Genomic DNA, 18,789 nt, shown 5'->3' with positions numbered 1-18,789 from the left:
GAGTGGAATGATATATTCAAAAATCTGAAGGACAAAAATCTACAGCCGAGAATTCTCTACCCAGCGAAAATATCCTTCAAATACGATGGAGAAATAAAAACTTTCCCAGATAAACAAAAATTAAGGGAGTTCATTGCCACAAAACCTCCTCTTCAGGAAATCCTCAGGAAAACCCTCATTCCTGAAAAATCCAAAAAAGGAAAGGGGCTACAAAACCAAGAGCAGAGGAGATAAGTAGAAGAACAACAACAGAGAGTAGCAGCTCTACATCAGAACAGATTAAACCATGGGACGAGAAACAAAGGAAACTGAAGAAAACCGGAAAACAAGACACAAAATGGGAGTGGTAGGCCCCCACGTCTCAATAATCACTCTAAATGTAAATGGATTGAACTCCCCAATCAAAAGACACAGAGTGGCAGGATGGATCAAAGAACAAGATCCAACAATATGCTGCCTCCAGGAAATACACCTCAGCCCCAAAGACAAACACAGACTCAGAGTCAAGGGATGGAGAACAATGCTCCAAGCTAATAATGAACAAAAGAAAGCAGGTGTCGCTATACTAATATCAGACAAGGTAGATTTCAAAGCAAAACAGATAAAGAAAGATAAAGAGGGACAGTATATAATGATAAAAGGGACTCTCCACCAAGAAGACATAACACTTATAAATATATACGCACCCAACACAGGAGCACCAAAATTTGTAAAGCAACTCTTAATAGAACTAAAAGAAGACATCAACAACAATACAATAATAGTAGGGGACCTCAACACACCATTAACACCAATGGACAGAACATCCAGACAGAAAATCAACAAGGAAATAATAGAATTAAATGAAAAATTAGACCAGATGGACTTAATAGATATATATAGAACACTTCATCCAAAAACAGCAGGTTACACATTCTTCTCAAGTGCACATGGAACATTCTCAAGGATTGACCATATTTTGGGAACCAAAGCAAACATCAATAAATACAAGAGAGTTGAAATAATATCAAGCATCTTTTCTGATCATAACGCTATTAAACTAGAAATCAACTACAAGAAAAAAGCAGAGAAAGGTCCAAAAATGTGGAGACTAAACAACACGCTTCTCAACAAACAATGGATCATTGAAGAAATTAAAGAAGAAATCAAATTTTATCTGGAGACTAATGAAAATGAGAACACGACATACCAAATCATTTGGGATGCAGCAAAAGCAGTCCTAAGAGGGAAATTCATTGCAATACAGGCTCACCTCACTAAACAAGAAAAAGCTCATGTAAGCAACCTCAAACGACACCTAACAGAACTAGAAAAAGAAGAACAAACAAAGCCCAGAGTCAGTAGAAGGAGGGAAATAATAAAAATAAGAGCAGAAATAAACGATATTGAAACAAAAAAGACAATAGAAAGGATCAATGAAACAAAGAGTTGGTTCTTCGAAAGAATTAACAAAATTGACAAACCCCTAGCCAGACTCACCAAGAAAAGAAGAGAGAAATCGCAAATTAATAAAATCAGGAATGACAGAGGAGAAATCACAACAGATACGAATGAAATACAAGAGATCATAAGAGAATACTATGAAAAACTATATGCCAACAAATTGAACAACCTGGAAGAAATGGACAAATTCCTAGACTCCTACAATCTCCCCAAACTGAATCAGGAAGAAATGGAGAATCTGAATAGGCCAATCACAAGTAAGGAAATAGAAACGGTAATCAAACACCTCCCCAAAAATAAGAGTCCAGGACCAGACGGCTTCTCTGGAGAATTCTACCAAACATTCAAAGAAGACTTAATACCTATTCTCCTCAAACTGTTCCAGAAAATTGAGAAAGATGGAGAACTCCCTAACACATTCTATGAAGCCAACATCACTCTGATCCCCAAACCTGACAAGGACAACACAAAGAAGGAGAACTACAGGCCGATATCACTGATGAACATAGATGCAAAAATCCTCAACAAAATTTTGGCAAACCGATTACAGCAATACATCAAAAAGATTATACACCATGATCAAGTGGGATTTATACCAGGGACACAGGGATGGTTCAACATCCGCAAGTCAATCAACGTGATACACTACATCAACAAAATGAAAAACAAAAACCACATGATCATCTCAATAGATGCAGAGAAAGCATTCGACAAGATCCAACACCCATTTATGATAAAAACCCTCAGTAAAATGGGTATAGAAGGAAAGTACCTCAACATAATAAAGGCCATATATGATAGACCCACAGCCAACATCATACTCAATGGACAAAAGCTGAAAGCCATCCCTCTGAGGACAGGAACAAGACAAGGGTGCCCACTTTCACCACTCCTATTCAACATAGTACTGGAGGTGCTGGCCAGAGCAATTCGGCAGGAAAAAGAAATAAAAGGAATCCAAATAGGTAACGAAGAAGTAAAACTCTCGTTCTTTGCAGACGACATGATCCTATACATAGAAAACCCCAAAGAATCCACAGAAAAACTATTAGAAATAATCAACAACTACAGCAAAGTAGCAGGGTATAAAATTAACGTGCATAAATCAGTAGCATTTCTATACACTAACAATAAACTAACAGAAAAAGAACTCAAGAACTCTATCCCATTCACAATCGCAACAAAAAGAATAAAATACCTTGGGATAAACTTAACCAAGGAAGTGAAGGATCTATACAATGAAAACTACAAGACTTTCTTGAAAGAAATAGGCGATGACATAAAGAGATGGAAAAACATTCCTTGCACATGGATTGGAAGAATAAACATAGTTAAAATGTCCATACTACCTAAAGCAATCTACAGATTCAATGCTATCCCAATCAGAATCCCAAGAACATTCTTCACAGAAATTGAACAAACAATCCTAAAATTCATATGGGGGAACAAAAGACCGCGAATTGCTAAAGCAATCCTGAGCAAGAAAAACAAAGCCGGCGGAATCACAATCCCCGATTTCAAAACATACTACAAAGCTACAGTGATCAAAACAGCATGGTACTCGTACAAAAACAGGTCCACAGATCAATGGAACAGAATTGAAAGCCCAGAGATAAAACCACACATCTGTGGACAGTTAATCTTCGACAAAGGAGCAGAGGGCCTACAATGGAGAAAAGAAAGTCTCTTCAACAAATGGTGCTGGGAAAACTGGACAGCCACATGCAAAAGATTGAAAATTGACCATTCTTTTTCATCACACACCAAAATAAACTCAAAATGGATCAAAGACCTAAAGATTAGGCCTGAGACAATAAGTCTTTTGGAAGAGAATATAGGCAGTACACTCTTTGACATCAGTTTCAAAAGAATCTTTTCGGACACTGTAACTCCTCTGTTGAGGGAAACAATAGAAAGAATAAACAAATGGGACTTCATCAGACTAAAGAGCTTCTTCAAGGCAAGGGAAAACAGAATTGAAACAAAAAAACAGCTCACTAATTGGGAAAAAATATTTACAAGCCACTTATCCGACAAAGGGTTAATCTCCATAATATACAAAGAACTCACACTGCTTAACAACAAAAAAACAAACAACCCGATCAAAAAATGGGCAGAGGACATGAGCAGACATTTCTCAAAAGAAGATATGAATATGGCCAATAGACACATGAAAAGATGTTCATCATCGCTAATCATCAGGGAAATGCAAATCAAAACTACACTAAGATATCACCTTACCCCCGTTAGATTGGCAAAAACATCCAAAACCAAGAACGACAAATGTTGGAGAGGTTGTGGAGAAAGAGGAACCCTCATACACTGTTGGTGGGAATGCAAACTGGTACAGCCACTATGGAAAACAGTATGGAGATTTCTCAAAAAGTAAAAAATAGAAATACCCTATGACCCAGCCATCCCATTACTGGGTATCTATCCTAAGAACCTGATATCAGATATCTCAAGAGTCCGTTGCACCCCTATGTTCATCGCAGCATTATTTACAATAGCCAAGACGTGGAACCAGCCTACATGCCCAGAAACTGATGACTGGATAAAGAAGATGTGGTATATATACACAATGGAATACTACTCAGCCAAAAAAAAAGACGAAATTGGCCCATTCACAACAACGTGGATGGACCTCGAGGGCATTATGTTAAGCGAAATAAGTCAGTCAGAGAAAGACGAACTCTATATGACTCCACTCATAGGTGGAAATTAGTATATTGAGAAGGAGATCTGATCGGTGGTTACCAGGGAAAAGGGGGGGTGGGGGGAGGGTACGGAGGGGGAAGTGGTGTACCCACAACATGACTAACAAAAATGTACAACTGAAATCTCACAAGGTTGTAATCTATCATAACATTAATAAAAAAAAAAAAAAAGAAAAGCTGAACTTGGTATATTTTTCCAAAGAATTGGTTGAGTTATCTAATACTTCCAAATTGCGGAAATACAGTTTAAAGAAGTCATCATTTTACATAATGAAGAAAAATAAATAAGAAAGGATGCTGATATTCTGAGAAGAAGTGTCTTGCATCTCATAAGTTGTATGTTAAGAATATAAAACATTATTCTGAATTACTGATGAGGTGTTCGCTAGTCATGAAAATCTTTCCAATGATAGATGATCCTAAAATGAATTTGTATTTTGTTTTATGTTTATATATATATGTATACACACACATTATAGAAGAGACTTTTTAACAATTTATGCACCCATAGTAAAATTATACTTCCAAAACCAAATTGAATCTCAAGTTAGAATGGATTTTAGAAGTCATCTGAGAAAATCTATCCCTCAGTACAAGAATTTTTTCCGAAATAATGAATCAGTAAAGTTTATAAATTCTACAGTTTCACTTCCAGGATCCTTATTCTTAATCCTCACAAGTGAGTATTGTTAATAACTCTCCTCAGGCTGAGGCAAGGCTGCAACCGAACCTAATAGTGAAGTATTTGTGTGATGTCTTTCCTAAATCATGCATGATCCACTGATAGATTCATTGCTACAATCAAGAATATTGATTCCAGGATTTTGTGTGTGCTTTTGGTTTGTTAGGTGGTTTTCTTTTATATCCCTACTTTTTTCCTCTTTTTTGTGCCACAACATAACAGAAAAGCTCATATGTTTTCATTTAGAAGTTTATATACTACACTGTGAAACAAGAACATCTGATGCTGAATATATTGTTAGTAAGAAACTTTTGGGGGCCCATTACACTAATAAGAACACCAAAATAATATTTTATACCTATAATTCAAACCATCAGCGCTTATTCCTGTGATAATAAATTTAATCATATAGGGATCATCATAGTAAAATGCTATTGTCACCACTTTTATAAATTTCCACTATTGTTCATATATCAGGGAGTGGGTTTGGCTACATAATGTGTGAGTTAACTGATAAGCCTCTTCCACTTCTAGCATGTAAGTGTCAAACTGATATTTTATGGAGCACAGCTTAAAAAGAAAAGCTTAAATCTTGACCATATTCAGGATTCAACTTGTATATCAGATTTCAAAAACTAAACTGCTTATTGTGGCCAGTCAGGTAGAAGAAAAGTCTGAAGCAAATCAGAGTGCCTGTCCCATTGAAAGAAGGCTTCAGACTTTCAACTGCAGAGGAATGTTGCCACATAGGAATGTATGCATGTTGCTTGTCTTCACATTTTTCTAAAGAAACTAAAAATCTGGGTTCTTATGCAAAATTGCTCATTTTTGAATGTTGGCCACTAATTTAAAAATAATTAAGCAGTATACTCAAATAAAAATGCATCCAATCAGCAACAGCTAATATGTGGTTCCGTAACCAGAATGTCTTTCCAGGCTAACAGAGCACAGAATGGGATGGTGGTGGATGTAGGGAAAGGAGATATCAGGGAAAGATAATAGGGACCTTAAGGGAAAAAATAAATTGCATAGGTAGGAAAAGCAATAGAGTCTAATGACAGTAAACATTGACACTGGGTAGCAGGAAGCCATACCTGAGCCTTTCTCAATCTAGGCCCTGAAGACTCTTAAGGAGAAAAAGGCTATTTTTAAAAATAATGTCTTGAGAATCCCAAGCTACTCTACTGGGAAGTTTCTACTTCTTTACCAAAATGTTAACTTGAGAATGGAAGATGATTGCTTACTAAAAGAAGGGAACCAAAAAAAAAATATTTATAGCCTGATTCAAAGAAGCCATAGAGATAAGAGAGGAAGATAGAACATCTTAGGAGTTCTATATACCAGTTCATGCAGATCTAAGGTGCAGGATTTTGGAGGCAAAGACGAAAAAACTATAGGGTGTTCTGGTGACAGCCAGCCTCCCTCAAAATGGAATCCATCATCGCCTGACCACCAGAGCCATGAAGGTGATACGTTAGCATGAGAAGGTGCTCCATGGAATTTTGAGAGAGACACAAGAAAGGAGGCTGATTGAGCTTCGTCAGTCTGGTGGGGAAGGGTGATTGATCCAGCAGATGTGGGGATAAACTATTATCTAGGAGGCTTAAGGTCTTGAGGCACAGGAAACATTTGAGAACTTACCAGTTGCTACAGTTACTCTATGGTTCCTACCCGTAGATCTACTGCATTGTGAAGTTGGACAGAGAATGCCACATAATTTTAAAGAAGCTCCCAGATAATATCGCATCTTTGATAAAGTTGTGGTACAGATTAATTTAAAGGCTGAATCTAAAGTGCTCATTAAAAAATTAGAAAGCTGATAATGCCAAGTGTCAGTGAGGATTGCTGGTGGAATATAAACATGTCACTATTCTGGAGAGCAATCTGCCACTACACTAACAGATTAAGTGTATGCTTATGCTAAGACCCAGTAACTCTGCTCTTGGTTGTGCCTACCAATGATGTTCTCATACAGATCCCAGAGCAACATGTACAGAGATGTACCAGTGTTTGATGTGGTGGAGATTTGGAGGCAATCTGAATGTCCATCACTGGGAGGGTAGATAAGAAAATGAGGGGCATTATATCCTGAATATTACAAAGCAGTTAAAAACAACAGAGTGTATGTGTACATAGGACTGTGCAGGGATCTTAAAAACCCAGTTCTGGGCCGGTTTTTAAGCATTCCGCTTCAGTGGCCCAGGTTTCGCCAGTTCGAATCCTGGGTATGAACATGGTACCACTCATCAGGCCATGCTGAGACGGCGTCCCACATGCCACAACTAGAAGGACCTACAACTAAAATGTACAACTATGTACTGGGGGATTTGGGGAGAAAAAGCAGAAAAGAAAAAAAAAAGATTGGCAACAGTTGTTAGCTCAGGTGCCAGTCTTTAAAAAAAAAAAAAAACCCACTTCTTAGTGAAAAAGATGAGAAAGACTTTACATAAATTGAAAAATACTATTTGCATAAATTTAAAACTGTGCACAAAAAGCAATAATACATACTTTGTAAAAGAGTATATCCAAACAAACAAAAAGGTGCCTGGCAACAGTTTACAACGATTGCCCCCTGGAGGGCTGCAAGTAGAACATGGAGAGAGAAATGGAAGGAAATAAATAATTGAAATGAGAGGGACCTCTCGAGACCAGTAATAATAATGAGCCATGAATTGAGTAGCATGACAAACTCAAACCTCTGCACATGAGTTTATAAAGCAGAAGAAAGAAAAACTAAAAGTTCTTACCACACTGTCTGGTACATAGTATAATTAATTGTATAGTTGCAAAAAGAGGAACAGAAGCAGTCTGAGAAAAGAAAAGGAAATGATTGAGAAAACAATTTCTTTCATTAAAAATAATACAGCTCGTGGTCAGAAATTTGTGGAATCAGATAACAAGTACTTACTGATTTCTGCTGGTGGCCCCAACAAAATGCTAGGTAATACTGGAGATGACAAAGAAGAATTTGAGATATTCTCTCTCTTCAAGGAGGAAACCAACAAACTTGAAATATAATGAAAATGTTCTGAAATCCAGTGGGAAACTGATAGAGTTAAACAAAGTTTTGAAAAGTAATCCAAGTCAACATGTAGTGTACATTATTAGGCGATACATTGTAAATTTGCACTTAAAGAGTCATTCAGTGCTCTGATCCTTTCATGCAGAGAACATTACATGCGTGGTCTGTGGAGTCCGCCACACACCAAGTTCTGTGTTAGGTGGTAAAAATGCAAAACCAGCTCAAAGGGGCACTTGAATTTGTAGGAGCAGACAGTCAGATTCAGGAGAACTGGAGGCCAGAGCTTACGGCAGGTTAAGCATACAGCAGGGCTGCTTGAAGGGTGTGTGGCCTCTGACGGACTGAGACTTGAGGTAAGCCTTCAAAAAGATTTTAAAAAGTAGTACGGTTTAGCCTGAAGTGTAAGCTCAAAGATAAGTGCCTAAATTGTGCAAATAATGATGTAAAGAAGATAAAGTGTTGCTTTATCTTCTCAGAAAATAGAACAAAATGAAAACATTGAGTTGCAGAAAAAATGAAATGGTTTTTCAGTGTGGTTTACTTTTATAGTTAGTTGTGTAATAGTATATTATCTTTTATTTCAGATACACTGGCCTAGTACAGCACTAAAAGTAGAAGAATGCATAATGAAAGGAAAAGACACGGTAAGTATTTTTCATTGTACATTAAGGAAATCACAGAGGACCAAATCCCTAACCTTTTATTTGCTCTTAAAAAACATATACACATATACATATACAATATGTACATATACATTACATATGTGTAATTATTTAAAAATTAGTTTCAGTGTAGAGTTAAAGTGTCATCCATATCTTGGTTTTTACTTTGCTTTGTTACATTTTAATCAACTCAGATTTATAAATACTTTATACTAATGCTTGTTTCCTATGTATTTGGGAGAAAAATTATTGCAGGTAAGTTTTTAATTTGAGGAAATGCTAAGCACATTCTTTGTGAGATTTTGTTTCACTTTGATTAGTAAATTGTAAACAAATGAAGGACAAAAGGAGAAAAAAGGGAAAGTTTGAAAGAAGATGGCAAAGGCAATAAACATGCCTGACCTATTCCACAAGGCTTTTAGGCTCTTTCCTACTTACACCATCACTCCTCCATTTCTCCACAGCTTGCCTGCAGTGTGTGAGTGAGAAATGGGTATGCAGCCGCAGCAGCCCTGACAGAGATCCTAACACACAAAACCCTGAATGAAAGGGGGACTTTCACGTGCTCGGCAGAGCTGGCCCATGACACCATACGCGTCTTTGGAGGAAGGCATGCACATCTCCTTTTGAAAGTTAACCTATGCTTTTTTTCAGTGAGAAAACAAAATATTATGTAAGAGAGTAACATACAACTCCTGATTCTCTGTAGCAAGTGAGTCACAGCCAAGAAGTGAGTCAAGACATTCTTGCTGCCTTGGTCCACAGCCTGATGATAACTAATTGAACACACTCTTAGGCTATGTCAATCTAAGCCAAAATGTGATCTAATTGGCTCAGTCAAGATGTGACAGTGTCAAGAGATGAAAAGCAGGTGTTATAGCAATATGAGAATAGAATATTTTCCCTATACCCGAATGATTAGACTTTTCCAACTATATGAGTTACCCACAGAATAAAATGCTACACAAGTGGGAAACTGAAGAAATAAATTTGTCTGTGTTTCCTGGATAATAAGTGTAGTGAATTCCTCATTCTTACCAAGGGAATACTATAATCTGAAGCACTTAGTGTGAGATGGTTCTGCTGGCTTTTTTATCCTAATACTGTTATATGAGGGACTTTAAAGTCACAATCTGTCCTTATAAAATATTACATTTACTGATTATTGCATGTATTGATATCGAAGTAATATTTAGCATTAAAAAGTTTAGCATTTTCTCATATTTATTTTAAAATTTAAAAAAATTTAAATTAATTTTCTCTCATAGTTTATTTTAAGTAAACTAGCGACACCTAATTTGCCAACAAGGTATTTGCTAGAATTAATTTAGCCAGGTTCATTTAAAGCAATTTTAAACTCTTTTTTTCATTCAGCATACTGATCATAAAACTCACCTAGTGATTGATGCATTAAAATTTGTTAAGCATGTAATATGTATTAAGTACTGTGTTTGATTAACTGGGGAATACAAAGATGTATAAAGATTGTGTCCTCAAAAAGCTTATAATTGAATCTCTGTAGGCAAACTTGAGCTCCTGGGCCAAATGTGGCCTGCCAATCTACTTTTGTAAATAAAGTTGTAATAGACCACAGCCACACACATTCATTCTTGTATTATCTATTGCTGCTTTCATGCTATAGCTGCAGAGGTAAGTAGTTGCAACAGAGACCAGATGACCCATCAAACTAAATATATTTACTCTCTGGTCCGTTATAGAAAAAGTTTGTTGAGCCCTGGACTGTAATCTTACAATAATAGGTATAAAATGTTATTTTTATTGGTCAGCTTTCTGTCTATTTACTTGAAAATTCTCTGTGAAGGTGCTTTATGTGAATGTAATGAGTTTGAAGATATAAGACATTTTCTCAAACATCAAAATTCTGTGATGCCCTAAAGTCTGCACGTTTCCTTATAGGTAATGAAGCTTTTTCTAATTATTGGTGTCCTGACTTTATGCTGATTCATGTTTGTATGTGCTTTCTTAAAATTTTTATTTTATTTTTTGAGGAAGATTAGCCCTGAGCTAACATCTGCTGCCAATCGTCCTCTTTTTGCTGAGGAAGACTGGCTCTGAGCTAACATCCGTGCCCACCTTCCTCTACTTTGTATGTAGGATGCCTGCCACAGCATGGCTTGCCAAGTGGTGTGAAGATCCGCACCCTCAATCAGAACCAGCGAAGCCCGGGAGGCTGAAGTGGAATGTGTGAACTTAATTGCCACTGATGGGCCCCTTTTGTCCTTTAAAAAATAAAAGCATTGGGTAACTTAGTTACTCAGTGGAACATATTACCATGCAAATCTTTACACTCAAATACATTTCCAAACAGTGCTTCTTTTATTCCTCAGTTGTGTAGTAGAACACGTGAAAATGATACACTCCCATTAGTAAGTGTAATTCATACATCACTGCTAACTAAAATGTGCATCCGGCACCCCAGTCTCTTCTTCCACTGGTCCTTGTCCTCTTTTCATCTGCCCCTTTTGCCTCCTACAGCCAAGGGATACTTAAACATGAGATTTCTAGGGTTAGGAAAAATGGAAATCAAAAAAGGGCCAGACATTTTTATTACACTAACCAATTTCTTCCTTTTTTTTTCCTGACTTAGAGTGAATGTGCAAATTATGTTCGGGTTTTGCATCACTATAACAGGACACACCTTCTGACCTGTGGTACTGGAGCTTTTGACCCACTTTGTGCCTTCATCAGAGTTGGCTACCATTTGGAGGTAAGATGATTTCATTCATCGCTACCAATAAAAGTAATGCTTAAAAGAACTTTGTTTTAAAATAAAGGGTGTGGAATTTCCTCCGACAAAAGAGAAAAGCATTTGTGATTTACTGATTCAGTTTGCTTGAGTCAAAGAAATGGTCTCTTTGGGCCTTTACAAGCCCAATCAGCTGTGAAATCTGTGAACCAATTAATTCTTTATATATTCATTCACACAACAATTTCATTTACTTAATTTGTCCACTTAAAAATATTTGTTAATATCAAACTGTGTCTCTATTGTGTTCTTATATAAATTTTTATTAATGTAACCACCAAACTAGAATGAATATACATATGTATATACACACACAGATATATATATATATATATATATATATAAGTAAATTTATATAAATAAAATTACTACATTTAATATTTTACAAAGGACATGCAAACACTTGTTGATTCTGTAATGCCTCCTTTTCTCAGGCAGTGACGTTGGGGAGGTGGAGTTGGGCATGGGAGGAGATTGCAAAATGGCTGAAACTAAATATTAGTGAGTGAGAGCTAAATGTCTCTTCCGCCAAGCCCTCACCACTAGGCAATATGGTGTAATGAAAGTAAATCTCAACTGAATTCTGCCACATGCATATAATGTTTAAAATGAGCAGGCTTGTAGATCAGTCACATAACCTGTTTCAGCAAACTGAGTAAACTCTCAGCTCATTTGTTTTAGGCACATTTTCAAGTACCTTGCATCTGTTTCAATGTGAAATATTTTAAACAAGATTCTGATGTCAGGATCTGTTACCTTTCGTTTAGGTCAGAAGGCAGAATCCTACGTTAAGATGGGACACAGATAAACCAGAGCTCTAGATATTCTGTAGTTAAGCAGCTAGACTCTCTTGATTCTTATACCCCATTTATGAAAGGGCAGCAGTGACTATAAAGTATTTTCAGCTGCCACACATATAAAGAACAAAATTCATTTCACTAGTGAAAAGTTATTTCTGTTATTCCTCATACTAGTTAACACTCTGGTGTTCATATAATTAGCAATATTTGAAGTGCTTACCCTAGCTGCCTCTTGAGAGTATCCCTGATTGAGATACTTCAGCTATTAAGTATCCTTATAGGCAGGATTTTTGATTAGCATATTTTAAATATTAACTAACCACCTCTAGTTGTAGAATAAATTTAAGTAGCATACACAAACACATCACAGTGTATTTACTGAATTATTTTAAAGAAACAATGCAGGTGATGTAATGGGAGAATTTTAAACAGAGATGCAGGCAAATCAGTCCAGTGCAAAGTTGCAGTATTTACGCATATACAAATATATGAAGCATGCATATGTATATACGTATATCCATACGTATATGTATACAAACACACATGTATACCTGTATACAAAATCAGAATATATAATCTTGTGGTGCTGATCTATTGGCAACAAATCCTCTCAGTTTTTATTTATCTGAAAATGCCTTTATTTTTGAACAATATATTCCCCGGATACAGAATTCCGGATTAACTTGTTTTTCTTCTTTCAGAATCTCAAAAATGCTTTATTGTCTTCTAATCATATTCTGATGTAAATTAAGATTTTATTCATTTTGATATTATCATGTTTGTAATTGCTTTATTTTTCGAGATTTTTCTCTTTATCTTTGGTTTGCAGCAGTTTTGCTATACTGTGCCTATCTGAGTGTGGTGGTGGAGGGGAAGAGATTGGTATTTCTATTTCTTGGAATATTAAGATTCTTCAATACAGACGTTTATGTTTTGCACCTAATTTGGCAAATTTTTGGCCATTGCTATTTCAAATAATATTTGTGCCTCACTCCTCTCTTTCAGGGATTCATGAATAGATAGATAGATAGATAGAAAGATAGATATTTGATAGACGTTTGGGCATTGTCCCACAGATCACTGAGATTGTGTTCATTTTCCTTCAATCTTTTTTCCTCTGTTTTTCAAATTGAATAAATCCTATTGATTTATTTTCGAGTTCATTAACCCTTTCAAGTGACATCCCTATGTGCTGTTAAGTCCACCCCACTAGTGATCCATTCAGATATTGTACTTTTCAGTTCTAGAACTTTCATTTTGTATATTTTCCATTTCTATACTGAGCATTCCCCCATATTTTTACTCATTGTGGCTATATTTTCCTTTAAGCCCTTGAACATATTTTTAACAGCTGTTTTAAAATCCCTGTGTGCTAATTTTAACATCTAGGTCAACTTAAGGTAAGTTTGCATTGATTGCTTTTTGTCTTGATTATGGATCACATTTTCTTATTTGTTTGCATGTCTAGTAATTTTTATTGCATACTGGACATTATAGATTATATGTTTTCATTCTGCATTCTGGATTGTATTATCTTTTGAAGAGAGTGGATTTTTATTCCAGCAGGTGGTGTACTTGGCTGAACTCAAACTCAAAACTCTCTTGGAGTGGGCAGCAGCCACAAATCTCTTTCAACTTTCCAGCCACTGCTTTTCATTTTCTCCTTGCCCATGCAGTTCAGGTGTCAGCTAAGTATTTGGGAGAGAATATATACAGGTTTTAGGGTACCCCCCTCAGTTTCTGGATATATCTTCTCACTTTTCCGCTGATCTGATACTTTAAATCTTGGTTCTATGACTTGCCAAGCTAGTAAGTCTCTAGCTTTCTGCTTGAGTTCTAGCCATTTCTCACCACTTAAATTAGGGGATTTCCTTGAGTCAAAAATTCTCCAGTCTTTGCTCTTAACTGATCTCCCGTGCCTTCAAATAATTGTTTTTATATTTTTTTTACTTAGTTTATCATCATTATCTGTGGAAGAGTTAGTGCAATGCAAGCTGCATCCTCGTTAGCAGAAGTGGACCTCCATGTAATTCACCCTCATATATATAATATTGAATATTTTTATCCTGTAATTATCAAATATGATTAAAAATATATTTTGAAAAAAGTCTTGTATGTGTCATAAGAGGAACTTGTGGCCATATGATAAGAACAGTAAGAGGTTTATTTCCAAAACTCCATTTTGTGTCATGATAAGATTTTATATGAGGGAGTGAGAAATACAAATTATTATAGGCAAGGAAAATACTTTGATTAAATACCTCAGAGGCAGGCACGTATCGGATTAGTTTGTAGACATTAGTCTAGTTGGTTGGAGAACAGCAGGAGATGAAGCTGGGGCAAACTGGTGGAAGATTTTAATCCTAGACAGTGGCATTCTGTAGTTATCTGAATACAGCATGGAGACCATGAAGGAATTTGAATAGAGTAGCTGATTGACATGACATTAGTAATATTTAGGATTGACTCAAGCAGAGAGAGATGAAAGGCAGAGAGAAATTAAAAGAAGCTATTCTAAGTGTCTTTATGAGAGATTTTGAGGATATTTAACAGTGTTGTCACAACAGCAAAGGAAAGGAAGTGTGGAACTGATGTGAGAAGCTGCTCAGCAGGAGAGTTTACGTAACTTAACATTTTATTGGATGTTGCTGATGAAAGGGAATTAAAAAACAGTTCCAATTTTATTTCTTGATGATTGGGAAGAAAAACAAAGTGTTTAACAGAAGGAGGAGCTTCTGAAAAATGTTCAGAATTTCTAAGTTTTAGCTTTTTCATTTCCATGTACAGTTATTTGAAAAATTGATCCTGGAGCTAGGAGAGGGTGTTATCAGAATACGGTGAATTATTGAACCCTGGGAAGTTAACAGTCCCTGAAGGAGTCTCTCCTCCCTCTCTCTCCCTCATTCTCTCTCTATTTGCCTGATTTTTTTCTCTCACACTGCTTTTCTCCCTCTCACTTTATCAAAGTAGCCTGGAAATCCATTATTGGGGTGACAGCGGAATATCTAGGGAATATCAGTGTAAACAGACTGACCGGACAGAGTAGTATAAGACAAATCAGGTTAGATCAGATTCAGAATAACACTTGTAAAAGGAAAGAAATGTTTTTAAATGATGGGCAACTTCATCAACGCTACAGAGAGGGCAGTTTTGGTAAAGGGATGAGTAATAGGAATGTAGGAGGTTAGGAAGTGACTGAATAGTGACCAAATAAAGGCAGTAATATTACCTATTTAATCCAGAAATATAATTGTTAAGGAAAAGAAATACGAGGAAGGATATAAAAAGTGTAGGAGTGTTGAAAGAAAGTTTTTCTTGGGATAGTATATAGAGAAAACTGAAATTATTTATGAAATAAGAAGATATGACCACTTACCTTCTTGGAGTTAAGGAAGGCTGGGTGGGGAGCAAGTTTGCCATGGAGGGGGCCTGTGGGATAGTCAATGGAGAGATCTCAACAGTTGGACATAAAGGGCTGTTTTCAGGAGACAGATCTGAGCTAGGAATGCAGATTTGAGAATTAACAGTATATATATGTGTGAAAGCTGAGATCTCTAGGTATGATATCATTGCTTAGGAAGAAACTTTGAGTGAAAAGGAAAAATAAGTGAATATAGAGCCCCAAAATACCAATATTTGCAAGTCTGGCAGAGGAAGGAAAACCGGCAAAGAAGATTAATAAGGAGTGACTAGGGAGGTTAGGAGGAAAATAGGAGAGTGAGACAGCACAGAAATGAGGGAATGATTACTCATGTTAGAAATCTCAGAGTCAAAGTGTCACTGGACAGAGAAAGTACTCGCATTTGTTCATCCACACCTGCTTGAATGCGGGGGCTCACGGAGGTGACTGAACAGCCCGTTTTGCTGTAGTAGTTGTCATGAACTTTCGGTTTTGTATTCCTAGTTGATCCATCTGTTTTTCTGGGAGAATTTACGGAGAATAGAGTATATGCCTCTGCTGCCATCCTCTCAGAAGTCTTAGAGTACCTTTTAAGTAGTAAAATGCTATCCCAATATAAAACACTACAAGTTTATATCTACCTATAATTTTACTCACCTTTCAAAGAAAACGGAAATGATGTGTTGAATGTAGAGGTTCAGACAAAAAAACCCCAGCGGTTCAGGTATAAAACATGTATCTCTAGAGAAGTGGCAAAGGCCTTGAACTCCTGCAAAATTAAAATCGCTTTCAATACTTAACAACTTAAGTCTCTCTTGAAATATAATGACTTTAGCACAATGATAGTAGCATGTTACTATTTGTGTTAGTTTTCTGTGTTGCAAAACAAATTACCAAATGTTTGGTGGCTTAAAACAACACACGTTTATCATCTCACAGTTTTGTGGGGCAGGAGTCCTGGCCCTGCTTGGTTAGCTAGCTCCATGCTCCAGGTCTCTCAAGGCTGGAGTCAAGGTGTTGCCTGGGCTGTGATCTTTCTGGAGCTCAGGGTTGTATTCCAAGTTCTTGTGGTTGTTGACAGAATTCAGTCCTTGCAGCTGTAGGACTCAAGTCCCCATTTTCTTGATGGCTGTCACACAGGCTGCTCTCAGCTCCTAGAGGCCACCTGCAGCTCCTTGCCGTGTGGCCCCGTCACAACATGGCAGCTTACTCCTTCAAGGTCAGCAGGAGAATCTTTCTGTCCAGTTTACTAAGAGGGAGTCATATAATATAACCTAATCATGAGAATTACTATACTATCACCATATAAAGTGCTTTAATCTAGACAGTGGTTTCTCATCATATTTGTAGGTCCCACCCATCCCCAAGGGGTGGAGATTAGACAGGACGTGTGTAAGTGGGGGTGGGAATTTGGGTACCATTAGCATTCTGCCTACTGTACTACCCTTCACATTTCTTACATATGAAAGGAAGATTCTATTAGTATAGTGTTTTAAGAGGATGTTTCTGGGGGAGGCAAGGCAAAGGCATAGAGGGAAGGGTTAGAATTGTAGTCATTCTTTTTCCAACTTTGTCCATGGCTCTCCTCTTAAGAGAAATCTGCATTCTTCCTTGCAAGAACCATAAAGATTAAGGGATGAATGTATGGGCCAACATTTGTCTGCCCAAACATGGGAAAATTTGATTGTCCTTGACGGCATAAACATTTTAATATAGATTGCTGCTATATTTCATTAGTGTAGGATACATGTTCTCAGTGTATTTTTATTTAAAGCTTATTTATATCGCTTAAAAAATGCAAGTTTTAAGTATGCAGACTAAAGTAGTCGTGCAAATGTGTTTGGCACCAAAGATAATCAATAATGCACTTTTTTGATTTTCAATATATGATTTTGACAGAAGCTTCCTCTAATGCAGAAAGTAGCAGCTCAGCTATTTAAGTTGGCATATTATCAGCTTCAAAATCATAAGAGTTATATATCTACCTCAGTCTGGTATAAATCTCTCTGAAAATATATTAGAAACTGTACCCAAATAATGTCCTTACCAAGTTAGTCCACATCTATACTTCATAGACTGGAAATGAAGTATTTTTCTAGTTATTTGTATTCACTAATTAAATTTCGTAATTTTGTAATGTGCCTGTAAGAGATTACTGTTTAGACATAACAGGATTCTTGTCTTTTAGAGTCATATGTTTTACATATTATCCCATGGGTCTGTTAGAGTATGAACCCTTTCTTATTTTTCTCCCCCTTCTTTTTAAAGACTGGCACCTGAGCTGACAATTGTTGCCAATTTTTTTTTTTTAATTTTCTTCCCAAAGCCCCCCAGTACATAGGTGTAGATTCTAGTTGTGAGTGCCTCTGGTTGTGCTATGTGAGATGCTGCCTCAGCGTGGCCTGATGAGCAGTGCCATGTCCGCGCCCAGGATCTGAATCAGCGAAACCCTGGGCCACTGAAGCGGAGTGCACGAACTTAACCACTTGGCCGCAGGGCTGGCCCCTATTTTCAATAAATATTGAAAATATCTTTTCAGGCAATAATATTTAAGTATCCAAAATAGATTGAAATATACATGTTATAAATATATGAATTTTTATCAAATACATTTTCCCCACAGATGCTTAATTAATATTTGTGTCTTAGAAGATTAAATTTTAGTTTCTGCTTATAGTACAGAGTAAAAATTCCATTGGGATAGCCAACAAGACTAGTAGCAGTTTCTTGGGGTTTAAAAGTTACCCATTAGAATTTTATGACTGATATAACTTGCTTTACACAGGTGAGGTCAATATAGCCATGCATTTAATATTCCTTGTGTTTTTCACAACAAAATATGCATGTCTTGATTTCACAAATTGTTTTGTTTAGTATAAATTCTTGCTGCACCTCGCTTCCAAACACACAAAAGTCCAAAGATTTTCAAATTTGTTCTTTTAATGGGTTTCTGTTAGGTCCCTGTTTGTTTCTGTTTGTTTAGCTGCAATTACCTTAACAGGTGAAAAAATGTTAAAGATTATAATTTTAAAACAATTTTGTAAAATCTAGGGTGGGAGTTAGCCATTTGAATAGAATAAATATATGAAAATTTGCACTATTTAGCAACATTTGTGCTTTCAGTTAATTTTTACATATTAAACTGGCCTGTAGTTAGCAAAAATGTCCAGATTGTAATCTGTACCAAGATATTTTTATAAACCTTCTTGGTCACATGTTTTGAAAAGTAGCTCTGATCTGCAGTTTCCTGATCCATTTATGTGAAAATATATAGAAATATTTTATTGATTTAGAAA

General features: G+C 36.4%; 1 protein-coding gene across 1 annotated transcript in view; it reads left to right on the top strand.

Annotated features, from left to right (window-relative positions):
• SEMA3E (semaphorin 3E) overlaps positions 1–18,789 on the top strand; it is a 264,006-nt gene that overhangs the window by 162,532 nt on the left and 82,685 nt on the right. The window contains exons 3-4 of the mRNA XM_014843190.3: positions 8,449–8,508; positions 11,135–11,254. Coding sequence (XP_014698676.2) covers positions 8,449–8,508; positions 11,135–11,254 — 180 coding nt within the window. The remainder of the gene's footprint in view (positions 1–8,448; positions 8,509–11,134; positions 11,255–18,789) is intronic.

This window comes from Equus asinus, chromosome 1 (genome assembly GCF_041296235.1).
Source record: "Equus asinus isolate D_3611 breed Donkey chromosome 1, EquAss-T2T_v2, whole genome shotgun sequence".
NCBI lineage: Eukaryota > Metazoa > Chordata > Mammalia > Perissodactyla > Equidae > Equus > Equus asinus.
This window is presented reverse-complemented; position numbering and strand designations above follow the sequence as displayed.